This window comes from Salmo trutta, chromosome 12 (genome assembly GCF_901001165.1).
Source record: "Salmo trutta chromosome 12, fSalTru1.1, whole genome shotgun sequence".
NCBI classification, from domain to species: Eukaryota; Metazoa; Chordata; class Actinopteri; order Salmoniformes; family Salmonidae; genus Salmo; species Salmo trutta.
In genome coordinates, this window is record NC_042968.1 from 76,389,637 (window position 1) to 76,404,027 (window position 14,391).

General features: G+C 44.5%; 1 protein-coding gene across 2 annotated transcripts; it reads right to left on the bottom strand.

Moving 5' to 3' along the window:
- Positions 1 to 1,854: 1,854 nt before the first annotated feature.
- Positions 1,855 to 14,194, bottom strand: LOC115204198 (V-type proton ATPase 116 kDa subunit a). Of its 2 annotated transcripts, none has more exons than XM_029769581.1 (20): positions 13,644 to 14,194; positions 12,582 to 12,660; positions 12,059 to 12,159; positions 11,644 to 11,781; positions 10,981 to 11,075; positions 10,754 to 10,880; positions 10,563 to 10,645; positions 10,337 to 10,430; positions 9,961 to 10,173; positions 9,450 to 9,600; positions 9,090 to 9,229; positions 8,816 to 8,973; positions 7,809 to 7,899; positions 4,698 to 4,816; positions 4,369 to 4,579; positions 4,109 to 4,228; positions 3,892 to 4,011; positions 3,663 to 3,780; positions 3,363 to 3,534; positions 1,855 to 3,129 (listed from the first exon to the last, which is right to left on the bottom strand). In XM_029769581.1, exons 1-20 carry the CDS (start codon positions 13,758 to 13,760, stop codon positions 3,027 to 3,029), a joined length of 2,550 nt encoding a protein of 849 aa, XP_029625441.1. In that variant the 5' UTR covers positions 13,761 to 14,194; the 3' UTR covers positions 1,855 to 3,026. The 2 variants fall into 2 exon arrangements, with proteins under 2 accessions (XP_029625441.1, XP_029625440.1); XM_029769580.1 differs by having other exon boundaries at positions 3,877 to 4,011.
- Positions 14,195 to 14,391: the final 197 nt, after the last annotated feature.

Consider the following 14,391-nt stretch of genomic DNA (forward strand, 5'->3'; position numbering starts at 1 on the left):
ATGTAGTTTGATTGGGGAATGAAAAGCAGGTGAGCAGGGAACAAGACAAAACAAATGGATAAATGAAAAATGGAGCGGCGATGGCTAGAAAACCGGTGACGTCGACCGCCGAACGCCGCCCGAACAAGGAGAGGAGCTGACTTTGGCGGAAGTCGTGACATCATCAAGGCAAAGGATGGATACTTTTTTGGTTACGACATGATTCCATATGTGTTATTTCATAGTTTTGATGTCTTCACTTTTATTCTACAATGGAGAAAATAGTCAAATAAAATAAAAACCCTGGAATGTGTAAGTGTGTCCAAATTTTTGACTGGTACTGTATATATTTTACCCTACCGACTAACACTGCACCCATTACAACCTCACCACTATTCCACTACTTTGGCTCTATCTGATCCTACTCCAGGCCTGCCGCCTGGGAGGACGGGACACTATAGTTCAAAACATCTTGTAACGGTTCTGCAGTAAAATCTCGTACACCCAAGTACTTCTCTGCAGCTGCCACCACAACATCTATCCTCTGTGATTTCCATTCCATTCCTGCTGTACAATTGACAACCATGGCCATGAACGGCAAAAAAACAACCTTCCTGAAGGACATTATTCCTATCACTCTCTATTGGCCTTGGTCTACTCACAGGGATCTTCTTAGAATCTCTCACCCTGGGATCTTCCTCTACTATTCTTTTCACTGCCTCAGCATACAACACCTTCTGCACTACTGTGATCCTGGCACCCCCAACCTGCCTTTCTCTCACCAGACACCTCTGATCTCCAGTACCATGGGTACCCCTACAGTTTGTACACACAACTTTTTCCATCAATTCTATACACTCCTTTGTCTCATGTCCCCCTGCACACTTCTCACGCTTAAGAATCTCCCTCCTACACACTGATGCTTCTACTACCATTCATCTTCTTAAAATCTGATTTTAAACCTAAACCTAACCTCAATCCTAACCTTTTTTCATGAATTTTTACGATATAGACAATTTTCACTTTGTGGCTGTGGTAACTAGTCGAAACCCTGGGGACTGGACACAGTCAAAGGTAGTCTATTATATTGACAAGATAGTCAAGTGACTGCTCCAACAATGGAAATATATGTCCTCAAATATGTAAGATTAGGTGGGACCATTCTAGCCAATGAGAGGGCAGATACGCATGTGAACAACAGGCCATAGAGATAGAGGACTCATCTTTGTATCTGTGCCATTATGCTGTCTGTGACAGCATGGGCAGCACCATTGAGGCTATCTTTATTTTAAAGTAGTACATTATCTTCTTCATTGGCTGATTTCTCCCAACTCATAGGAATCCTCTCAGTTGACTACTTTAAAATGGCGGAAGCCCTCAATGGCAATGTTCTTGCTAAAATGGGTTATATCCATGATGAATCTTCTATCTAGCTCTATGCCAACAGGCACAACTCTGATATTACGTTTTTTTTTCAAAGTTGAGAAATGCCACGTGCGTCCACTTATATCAGTACATTCCTAACATCCAAACCATTACAAAACTTATATTCAATCAAATAACCCTCACATGGCAAATTGTCAATTAAATTTTTTGTTGACCAAATTTGACACTCTCATTGACCGCCATACAAAAATTCCTAATTTTGTAGGCTTATTTTCGTGGGCAGATTTTGAGCTGAGTAAAACTTCTCGCTTCGCCTCTTCCTCTCTGACATACTTCAGTAAAAGTGTGAATGGACATGGCATCAATCTGAAGAAAACTTTAATCCACACAGGAACTTGTAAGTCAGCTACCTGGAATAGCTATTGTATTCATGGCATATTAAATTAGATATATTTACAAGATCTAGAAAATGTAATTGATTAGTCTGTATTCATGGTATTGAGCATTCACTCTTTATTTGCTGGCATTTGTGCATCACATCCAAAAACTAGGTCTTAAAAAGGATTAAGATCCTAACTTCTTAAAAAGACAAATAAATACATGTAGCTTAATGACATGAATCATGATGATACCAGTAATCCATTTACCAACTAGCAAATAAATTGCACCTCCCTTCACTACAGACACAATCCAGACGGATCAAACAGTCTATGGTCAGAGTCCAATTCATGTCTACAAAAATTATAATTTGAGCTTCAAGTCAACTTCAGTGGATGTCCTTAACCACCAACATTTAAACAAATATTTCAAGCCTGTGCAATTTGTCTTGGTGTAAGTATCTCCTAACATTTGGCATCATCAGAGTAATAGTTATCAGTGAAAATGCTGACTTTTATTGTACAATCATTTCTGCATTGTTCTTTGAAAAGTGCTCTGTGGCAATGTCCTCTGCAAAAATTTGTAATTGAGCTGTCATCTTTTATCCTCCCCGAAATGCCCCAAGGAGTGTATAATGGCAAAACCGGAGGAACATATGTTCTACAAGTTTACAGTTCATTAGACAATACTATTTCTTCAGAGTTGTATTCATGTGGATAAGCACTGTGAAAAACTGCACAATTAGCAGCCATGGTATTCACATTTGTCATTATCGGGTAGAAATTGTTATGGCACTAGAAATCAGGATATTTGATAAGACCTCCAGTCCTTTATGTTTTGAATCTCTATATTTTTTATTATTCTGTACTTTAAAGTTGCCTCAGATGAATATGAGTCAAGTAATAAATTAGCTTTAAAAAACACTATAATTTTCTACAAAAAGCAAATAAAATGCTCAGAGCCACCAAATTGGCTTAAAGTGACCACTACATGAGATGCATCAATTCCTCCAGAATATTACAAAGTACATATCAACAGACCTAGATTAAAAGTTTTGAATCCCACTGAATTGAGGTTAGCTGGATATGGACGCAATGATGATGTAAGGAAGTCAGTGCAGCCAATAGTGTCAAAAGTCATATGCTGAAAGACTTTGCTACAAGTCATCCCACCACTGCTCTGCAGTTTCTCCTCTTCATCAGTGTGCCATCTTGCTCTAACTCAGAGCATCCTTCCTGGTACATGTTTTCCTATTCAAATCCAGTGAATCTGGTTGTCGCTGGTCACAGTAAACCGTCCTGATCAAAGACTGAGGGCAGGGCAGAGAAGTCGAAGGGGGCAAACTTGATACCCGTCCCATGATAGAACTTATTCTGGAACTCCACCCTACAAAGGAGAGCATTCACATATGTAAATAACCAGTATGAACGCATGTGTGAATAAATGACAGTGAATAATTAGAAGAGAGTTAAAGATGAAACAAAGTATACCAAGTAGGAGACCACTGGGGAATGAGAGAGTGTGAGAGTGGATGAGTGATTAACAGAGAGTGATTGATTGACTGAATGAATGAGTCATTCAGTAAGGCATCACTTAGTTAAGTATAAAGACAGACTTACCAGTGCAGCCGGAGGGCATGGAGGAAGGCTGAGAGCCCTTCCATGACCAGCAGGATGGACACAGTGAGCACAGCGAACAGGCTGAACACTGGTACCAGGAACAGCACCCCCAGTCTGGAGGTCATCCTCAGGCCCAGACGCATCACCATGGCCCACAGCACCTCGGAAAGCTCTGACAAACACATAGATGGACACACAGTAAGAGGGAGATGTATGAATCAATATCTGAACATGGAGACAGTAATTGATAGTAATTGCCCCCCTGTGGCCTTTTAAATGTGTACTGAGTATGATACTTACGAGCATGGGCCAAACTGAGGGCCCAGAGACGTAGGTAAGACGCCGTGTTGGAGATGCAGCCCAGGCAATACTCTATGGTGTGGATGGCCTGGTGCAGGAACACATCCCCAAAGTCAAACTGAAAGATGTACAACACATTGACTAGATAGAAAGGCAACAGTGATGACTGAAATCCAACTGCTCTTACTCAAATGTTTATATGAGATGTATGTACAGTTGCGGTTTTGACCTCCTTAGGCTGGGTGTCCCTGCTGGTCATGAGGTCATCAAATCCCTCTTCCTCATCATCAGCGTAAGCTGGTGCTTGGGACATATCATCCTCACTCACACGCCGAACTCTCTCATAACCCTAAAATACAGACAACAGACATTAAAATGCACATATATTATTCACTAAAAACACATGGGTAACAAACTCATGACACGACTCTTTCCACCATACTCACCCTGCGCAATCGCAGGCTCTTCCCTCCACGGTGCAGCCAGTAGAGGTAGACAGGTTTTCCTAACAGCAGCACAGGCACAGACAGCAGAGCCACCACCACCAGGAAGACCTGCAGCCCAGTCTGTGGTGCAAAATACACAGGGTCAAACACAGATGGACAGAGATGGTCAAAAGAGGCATTCAGAGATTCAGATAGAGATGCTGAAAATACCCAGAGTCAGGGGGGACACTCTGAATCATGACTCCGTCACTAACACCCACCTGTCCGGGGTAGAGAGGGGTGTTGTCCCCTCCCTGCATTAGGAACATGTTGATGAAGTGGATGAGGATGCTGGGGGCCAGGCGGGAGTCACGTGCACCAAACGCCAGCCACTTGTAGATGATCATGAAGACCAGGTAGCCAAAGAGACACAGCAGGAACAGCAACTCAGGGAGGAACAGCAGGGAGATGTTGAACCTCTGTTTGAAGTGCCTGGATAAAATGGAAGAGAAGGGGAAGAGCGAATTTATATAAATGTAGAGGAACTCTTTCTGATGTTTTGTATTCCACAGCAGTGACTACTGTTAGGAACCACTAACTGGTCACTCACAGATGGTTGAATACACTGAGCACCACCCCAAAGCTCATGTGCACGACCCCTATGATGACGGACATCTTCATCTTGTAGGAGTTCAGGAAGGACAGACGATTCACTGCCATGTTCCATATCTGTTGGTGTGATACAAAGCATGACATGAACATAATATCAGACAATATCAATACCTGTGTCATGTTTACCCCCGCTCCCCCCTCCGGCACTCAACGTCACCGGTCTACTAACCACGGGTCCTGGCAACCCATCATTACGCACACCTGCGCCTCATCTTTAGGCACACCTGGACTTCATCACTTCCCTAATTTCTCCACATTTAATTAGCACTCTGTTGTTGTTACCCATCAGGCGGTATTGTTTCTGTGTTCATGTTCAGACGCTACGCTTGTTCGTGTATTCACTTCATGTTCATTCATATTAAACTCACCGACTGCACCTGCTTCCTGACTCCCTGTGTCTTCGTTACAGAATACTGCCTCCTAAAATGGAAGCAGCAGCCAACCAGAGACATCTCCAAGATGGTCGACGAACAGGGAGACCTACTTCACTAATACCACAACCAGCTGGCGCAACCGGGGACTGCGATGGATGAGGTCCTCTGCGTTCTTCAATGTCTAGATCTTCCTCAAGAGGCGTCACCTCCAACGAGCGGAGGATCCTCTACCATGAGTCGAGCAAGCACCTCAGCCCATTCAGCAGTCCGGCCAGGTCAGTGATGCCCGTTTGTCCCTCCTGAACAAATATGACGGCGATCCATCCAAATGCTGTGGCTTCTTCCTCCAGTGCTCCCACTATTTTGCTCATCAGATGGGAGCCCCTACCACTGAGAGGTCCAATGTTGCCACGGTTACCGGAGGGCAGAGAGGGGGGTAAGCGCCTACTCCAACTACTGCAGGATGGCCAGACTGCTGCAAAGTACACCCTCAACTTCCATACAGTGGCAGCATCCAGTGGCTGGAATGAGCCAGCGCGCCGCACCTTATTAAGAAGAGGATTGTGTGAAGAGGTCTAGGCGGAGTTAGCATGCCGATACAACACCCTCTCGCACTCATCACGATGGCCATCCATCTGGATATTTAACCTTCCCATCGCCTCTCTCCCTCCTTCGTTAACCGTTCTGATTCAGAGCCACACGCCTCCCCACGGCTGAGCAACACTGTCGGAGACAGCTGTGGCTCTGTCCCTATTATGGTCAGGAGGGGCACCAGCTTCAACGGTGTCCACTACTTCCCAACCCGGGATCCACTAAAGCAGAGGGAAGGCCCCGTGATCATCCATCTCCTGGGGTAGGCGTGAGTCATCACTTTCCGCCAAACCCTTTTTAGTACTGATTTCACTAGCTGGCTGTCCCTCATGTGTTGTTTCTAGACCTCTAGTGGACTCCGGTGCCAGCGGGGAATTTCATTGACCAGGCCTTTGCCTCCTCTCTGAACAACCTCATACCTGCTCTCCTCTCCAGTTCAAGCACTGTATAATCAACCACTGGGATCTGGGACAATCACACACATCACAACGCCACTCACCATCACGTGGAACCCCTGTACCAAGAAAGCCTTCCCTTCCTCATCGAGGCACCTGTTCACAGTCATCCTCGGCCTCCCGTGGCTCCAATGCCACGACCCCACCATCTCCTGGTTGACGATGGAGATTACTGTTTTTTTTTTTTTACAAAACTGGATCTCTGGAGTGCCTACAATTTGATCCGCATCTGGGAGGGGGATGAATGGAAGACGGCCTTCAGCACAATGTTTTGGCACTACGAGTACTTGGTGACGCCTTATGGATTAGCCAATGCTCCGTTGGTGTTCCAGGCATTCGTGAACGAGGTGTTCAGGGACATGCTTGGGCATCAGGTGGACGTGTATATCGACGACATCCTGATCTACTCGGCCACCTTGGAGGATCACATCGCCCACGTCCGGGTAGTCCTGGGACACCTCCTTGAACTACATGTACGTCAAAGCGGAGAAGTGCCAGTTCCATCAGACCGCTGTCTCTTTCCTGGGATACTGGATCAGCCCACAGGGAGTGGTTATGGAGGAAAGGAAGGTTGGGTCATGGCCAGTCCAAACCACCATAAAGGGGCTACAACAGTTTTTGGGGTTTACCAACTTCTACCGCCTCTTCATTAACTTCAGCTCCATCGCCTCACCTCTCTCCTCAAGGGTGGTCCCCGTAAGTTGTGGAGTCCTGCAGCCGATGAGGCCTTCCGCCTACTGAAGGGGCGTTTCACCTCCGCCCCGTTGCTGAAACACCCAGATCCTACGCTGCCCTTCGTGGTGGGAGTGGGGTCTGTCCTGTCACAACATCAAGGTAACCCACAAAAGTTGTATCCATGTGCATATTACTCTAAAAACTATCTCCTGCAGAGAGGAAATATGATGTCGGTGACCAGAGCTCCTGGCGGCGAAGTTGGCACTATCGGAGTGGAGGCACTGACTGCTAGGCGCAAAGGACCCATTTCTCATCCTCACCGACCATCAGAACCTAGAGTACATACGGACAGCGACGCAGCTGAACCCGCGTCAAGTAAGGTGGGCCCTTTTCTTCACTGGCTTCAACTTCACTCTGTCATGCCGCCCAGGAGAGGTTCCTGTCCTGAGTGCACCCATCATTCCACTCTCCTGAATCATTGCCCCTGTGCTTTGGGATGAAGACGTGGACATCCGCCAGGCTCTGGTGGGGGAACCCGCACCTACTACCTGCCCTCCGGAGCGCACCCATGTGCTTACGCAGGTAAGGGATCCCTGTTGACCTGGGCGCACACATCCCTTGTCGCTGGACACCTAGGTATCACCCACACCATTCAATCCATCTCCGCTAAGTACTGGTGGCCCACCTCTCACCCTCTTTTCACTTTTCCCTCCTCAGGCCGGTGGTTGCTGATGCTGTGTTTCTGTGTTCATGTTCAGACGCTACTCTTGTTTGTGTATTCACTTTATGTTCATTCGTATTAAACTCACTGACTGCACCTTCTTCCTGACTCCCTGCGTCTTCGTTACAATCTGGATATTTGGGATCAGTGAAAGGCACAAGGAACAGTATGATTGTGTGTAGCATCTGAAACTATTTATTTGTGTCTGTCTGCATGTATGTATGTATACTCACAGGATCAATGCCAAAAGGGTATGGTCCAACGAAGACACCACTGACATTAGGATCAAGGATGAGCAAAGTATTTGTTTGGAGTGTTTCATTTCTGGAATAAAAGGTGAAGATGAGTACAATAACCTCAGCCAGTTACTGCTAAATGAAAACTACACGTTTACATCTACACTACCGTTCAAAAGTTTGCGGTCACTTAGAAATGTCCTTGTTTTTGTCCATTTAAAATAACATCAAATTCATCAGAAATACAGGGTAGACATTGTTTATGTTATAAATGACTATTGTAGCTGGCAACTGATTATTTTTTATTTTTTTAATTAAGGAATATCTACCAGCCTCAACGTCAACAGCAAAGAGGCAACTCCGGGATACTGGCCTCCTAGGCAGCGTTCCAGTGTCGGTGTTCTTTTGCCCATCTTAATCTTTTCTTTTTATTGGCCAGTCTGAGATATGGCTTTTTCTTTGCAACTTTGCCTATAAGGCCAGCATCCCAGAGTCGCCTCTTCACCGTTGACGTTGCGACTGGTGTTTTGCGGGTACTATTTAATGAAGCTGCCAGTTGAGGACTTGTGAGGTGTCTGTTTCTCGAACTAGACTAATGTACTTGTCCTCTTGCTCAGTTGTGCACTGGGGCCACCCATTCCTCTTTCTATTCTGGTTAGAGCCAGTTTGCACTGTTCTGTGAAGGGAGTAGTACACAGCGTTGTACGAGATCTTCAGTTTCTTAGCAATTTCTCACATGGAATAGCCTTAATTTCTCAGAACAAGAATAGACTGATGAGTTTCAGAAGAAAGTTCTTTGTTTCTAGCCATTTTGAGCCTGTAATCTAACCCACAAATGCTGATGCTCCAGATACTCAACTAGTCTAAAGGCCAGTTTTGTGCTTTTCTTTCAAAAACAAGGACATTTCTAAGTGACCCCAAACTTTTGAACGGTAGTGTACACTGACAAAGAGGTATGTGTGTACTGTGCTTGTGCGTGTTTTTGTGTGTTAGCTTAGACTCACGTCCACTGCTGATCTGTGAACATAGCCCTAACACTCCAGCCTGAGCCAAATATGTTGAGTGACTTGGAGAAGCAGTCATTGTAGATCAGCCCCGTGTACACAGAGAAAAGGCCCATCATTAGTATGATATAACGTCCCTCGAAGAACATTGTCCAGATCTGAGGACAACACATAAACCAATATTAATGGAAATCTATCAATTTACGCAACAAAATCAAGATGACCACAAAAACGCTGTCGAATGTGATAGAAATGTCCCTTTAAACATTCTTACCTCATTATCAGAGCGCTTGCGCTTGTGGCTCTTCTCTGTCAGCACCATCCACAGGGCACAGCATGCCATGACCATGCCGTGACCAAGGTCCCCAAACATGACCGCAAACAAGAACGGGAAGGTAATGATGGTGTAGGGGGCTGCCAATCAGAGATAAACATGATCAGTGTGGACAACTTTGCTGGCCTTCATTCAGTCCTATGTAACTTTGCTCAACCTGACCAGTCTGCATTACATGAAGTGGTTAGTCGTACTTCTAATGCTATAAAAGTGCTCAGCTGAGCTTGCCTAAATATTGTGTCTGACGTGTTCCAAACTAGCTTACCTGTAGGTGTGTCTGTAAACTGTATTTGTACTCACCTGGACTAACCTCCCTGTAGTCTCCAACCCCATAAGCCTCTACGATACTCTGAAAGCCAGAGGTGAACTTGTTTGTTCTCAAGAGCGTAGGCGGAGTGTCGTTGCTTGGGATTCGGTTTACAAAGGATGGTACAGTGGCGTCACCTTTTCTCTGATAAGGGAAAAATCCATGTATTACATGTATACACTACTGACAGATTTGACTAAACAAACTATCTGTAGCAGGTTAGCATTTATTGGAACGACTCATGTACTGGAGGCAGCTCTGCAGAGCGGTGACTATCTGGCACAGCCACAGTCATAAAATCTGATTTTAAACCCAACCTTAACCACACTGAACCCTAATGCCTAACCATAACTTTAAATTAAGACCAAAAAGCACATTTTTGTTTCCATGAATTTTTACAATATGGCCAATCTAGTGTGGAAATCGATCAGGACAAGACTCAATCCCAATAAACGTCGACATGCGTATCTGTAGGACTACAGTATCCTCAACAGCCTCACTCACCGAGCCTTCCTCCAACGCCCCCCGAAGGTTGGTCAGGTCATTGACAGGGCACCACACCTCAGCTATGAGACACTTGTTGGTGACGTCAAAGCTACACAGGTTGAGGATGTGGTAGATGGCCTTCATCTTCTTCACCTGCACTACCCAGGTGAAGGCTGACTCTGAGGCCTTCTGCAGTACCTGCCTCAGGTACTCCTCAGTGCGGTGGAGCACCTGGTGAAGCCAGGGGACATTTACAAGATGTTGCACGTTCAAGCATTTGCATGTAGTCTTGTTACTAGTGTTAATGCAAATCATCTAGCCATCCTCTGTCATACATTGTTTGGGCTTTGCCTCAACATGCCATAGACATAAAAAAACAGAGACATATACATACATTGTTTAAGTCCTGGATGCGTGTCCTTAGGCTGTCCATCACATCTGCCCTCTCCTCGTCGTTCTCAGGGTGGGGGTAAAGGTGACAGTGGTAACTGGAAGAAAATAATTTAAAATACAATTGTAGCCTGATACAGATCAATGACAGACAGGCTTGTCAGATGATGCAGATCTGATGCTGATAATGGATGATTTTGTCTGTTTTGTGAAGGCAAAAGTACACTTACCAATCACAGATCTTCTGGACCTTCTGTCCAATCTGGTCTCCCCAGAATGAGATGAGGAACACCACATTTGTGCTGATCTCACCCTGAAAGGGACACACAAACAACACGTATAGTATTCCTCTTATTATGACATTAATTGATATGGTGGACATAGCAATACGGATTTCAGGAATCTATCTATTTCTACTCACCGTGTCCAGGTCAGCGAGGCTCTCGCCCAGCTCTGCATAGCTGAGGATAGTGTAGCCCTTACACACCCTCCACAACATGCGCTCAAAGGCCTCCACCTTCACCCGGTGGATTAGACCTGACACGAACCTACAGCCAAGAGGAATACTTTACTATTCAGGACTCAAGCTGATTCTGAATTCTGATTAGCTACACATAATGTGAGTGTCTATTTCTCTGTTAAACTCACCCCAGCTTGGCTCCCAGTCTCTGCATACCAGTGCAGCCTGCAGAGTCTGACTCAATGGATTGGAACTCTTCATACTGGGGGCCAAGGGCCTCATGCTGCATACAAGGAAAAGCCAGGTTAGCATTATCAACACACAAACACCAGTAGCCTAGATTTAATAAAAAAAATGGGTAATTCTTTAAAAAATTGGTAATGATTAAATAAAATGGTATTTAAGTAGTTTTTAAATGTTAATTTACTAGTTTATAGATAGTTTGTAAATCTGTACTAGCAAAGTTATTACATAATGGTTGAACTTCATTGCTACACCTATTTTCAAGTGTAGCCTATAATCTGCAAGCTAAAAATCACATGACCAAATTACATATTGTGTTCATTGTTCAAGGTCAGGTGACATTCATGCGCGTGGTGTGACCGTATCATGTCAGCACGGTCTCTGCTTCACCCTGTCTTATTCCAGGTTATGGGAACTCACATGGAGAGGATAGCAAGAGCCAAAATATGGTGTCACTGTCAACAAACAAATGCGTCTGGGAGGGCAATAGAGCAAAGGGTGAGTCTGATAAGAGTATGTGTTACTTAAATGGCATGAGGTAGTTATGAGGCGAGGTCATGTGATTGTAGAGTGTATGGTGTAAATAGACATGATAACCTGGCACTAACCCGGGAGCGGCTGTGTACGAAGGTGCGCGTGATCCTCAGCATGTGCGTGTACTCAGTCAGCTCCAGAAGATTCCGCTGCAGCTTCTCTTTGTTCCTGGCCACCTCACTAAGCTCCACCTCCAGCCTCTGGAGCTGCTCCTGGGGGACCACAGCAGACAGACCACACAGGGTCAACTCCCCTTGACCACAACAGACAGACCACACACGGTCAACTCCCCTTGACCACAGCAATCATATGGGAATCATTTCCCCTCAACCATTATTAACACAAAATCAATACCCTAAACCCTGCTCGATACTATCTTGAAACATTTACCAACTCAGCGATTCAACCTAAACACAGTGCACTCAATGGCAGTGCCCATTACCACATCACTCACTTGTTTTTACATGACATACAGCATCTCAGACCTACCATGATCTCAAGGACATGTTTGGGGGGAGGGGCGACTGGACAGATTTCGTCATCTTCTGGCACGGCAATATTTGACTTTCGGATTTCCCTCAAAAGGTACCCTGTCCAAAGAAAAAAAAGGGAAAAATAGTTATTGTTTAATCAGTTAAACAAACACTGACTGAGCACATAAGAACACACAATCATTATGGGAATCTGTTGAAACATCCACAATTAGAAAACCCAGACACGTTTGATCAAAACATAAAGAGGCCTTGCTAAAAATATTTGTGGAGGAACAACTGAGATCTATATCTAGCACAAAGCTAGTCTTTCACAGCAAAAAATATATATCATTAGCTGATAATACTGTTGTCATCACTATATTTAGCATGACTTGTAATTCAATCCGACTGCATGGCTGTTAGCAAAAGCAATCTGTCATTCTGTAGAGTAGACCAGAGAGAGCCTGATCAAACCCCACCAGTAAATCAAACGTATGGTGGTAGTAGTCCTGCTTTAGTGTCCATCTCAGTGACCTCACCTAGAATTCTCTCCATCTCCTCGCATCTCTTGATTTCGCTGACGAAACGGCGCTGGAACGAGTTGACACTGGGGTTGAGCTGAAAGCAGAGATGCACAGTAGGTGACAGTGCCAGGTGGACCAATGCTCACACCATGGAATTCATCAAATAGATGCCTTTCCAGTCCATTATTTTCTATTCTGCAGAATGTATCACTCAAATATCAACATTTCATTTTGAAAGATCAAAATCCATTGCTTTTAAAATCTAGGCCAGGTCAGTTCAATTAGACTAAACAAACCATGTGACCAAGGTACCTGGGTAAGATGTTTTTGGAGCCCCCTGAATCTAGTCAGACCATACAGCTGCATTGAGACCTCCATCAATACTACCAGGCAATCACAGAATAGGGGGAACAACGATATGAAATCCAATTAGGATTTTAATGGTTTGCTTAATCAGCTTGTGCTACTTCTTCGACAAATAATTGGTCAATAAGTATCACATTAACTGGACTGACAGACACATGTAGGATGAATGACGATAGACAGACACATGTAGGATGAATGACGATAGACAGACACATGTAGGATGAATGATGATAGACAGACACATGTAGGATGAATGATGATAGACAGACACATGTAGGATGAATGATGATAGACAGACACATGTAGGATGAATGATGATAGACAGACACATGTAGGATGAATGATGATAGACAGACACATGTAGGATGAATGATGATAGACAGACACATGTTGGATGAATGATGATAGACAGACACATGTAGGATGAATGATGATAGACAGACACATGTAGGATGAATGATGATAGACAGACACATTTAGGATGAATGATGGGTGCACTGGCAGTCTTGTAACACACACATAGATGCAGACTGACAGACAGACAGAGAGACACACACACACGTACACACACGTACACACACAGAAAACAAGAAAATGTTTGGTCCAGACATAATTGACTGGCACTAAGCAGGCCTAACTGATATACACTTGTGCTGGTATTATTGCATTGCAAGTCTGTACATAGGCTCGACAGACAGGTGGTGTACTTACATCTCGAAACTCGACCAGACCCATTTCTCCCAGCTCACTTATGCAATCGTATGCAGAACCGGACTGCAGAAACAACTGCACCAAACACATCTCCTCACTTCGGAACACCGAGCCCATCTTATCTGCCACCGGCACCTTGCTGACGAAATCTCCGGCCTAGGCCTATTAATTTACACTACGTGAACTGTAGCAGTTGCCTAGTTGCTTGCGTTCAATAAATCATAACAACGCGAAAACACAACTCTGTCGGTTTCTACTATGCCACGTTTCGCAATAACGTTTCCGAAAATTAATACATCGTATCGAGTATGAGCTCTCTCAATATTGCTAAATTACTCTGCCTGGTGACAATGGCTGTCTTAGTTATTCATCGATAATAGCGCTCGAGCGCTTAGATCCTGAGGTCGCCTAAATTATGAGAAAACAAAGAATTCACTATAACCCACCCGAACCCTTCTATCGCTTTGCACCTATTTTATCGAGCGAGCCACATACTACGCGTCATCCTGTACCTTTAATAGCTGTCGCTATCACAACGAATCAACTCTATCCCCGTCGCAATGCTGGGCAAGACTTCTCATTATGCAAAACAAAAATTATATATATATATATATCAGTCATGCCATAAGATAATATCCAAGATAATATCCAAAATTATACATATAAATAAAAAGTACAAGTTAAACTGTGGGTAAATATAAATACAGCGTTGATGCCAGTACATCAGCCACCTATAGCGACAGATTGC

Excerpts from the sequence above, each read along its gene's own strand:
- LOC115204198 (XM_029769580.1), bottom strand. The coding sequence starts at position 13,760 with ATGGGCTCGGTGTTCCGAAGTGAGGAGATGTGTTTGGTGCAGTTGTTT. Across the intron at positions 11,782-12,058 it reads AACATGTCCTTGAGATCATG|GAGCAGCTCCAGAGGCTGGA; the intron begins GTAGGTCTGAGA and ends GTGGTCCCCCAG. Across the intron at positions 4,580-4,697 it reads CTCAGTGTATTCAACCATCT|GCACTTCAAACAGAGGTTCA; the intron begins GTGAGTGACCAG and ends CATTTTATCCAG.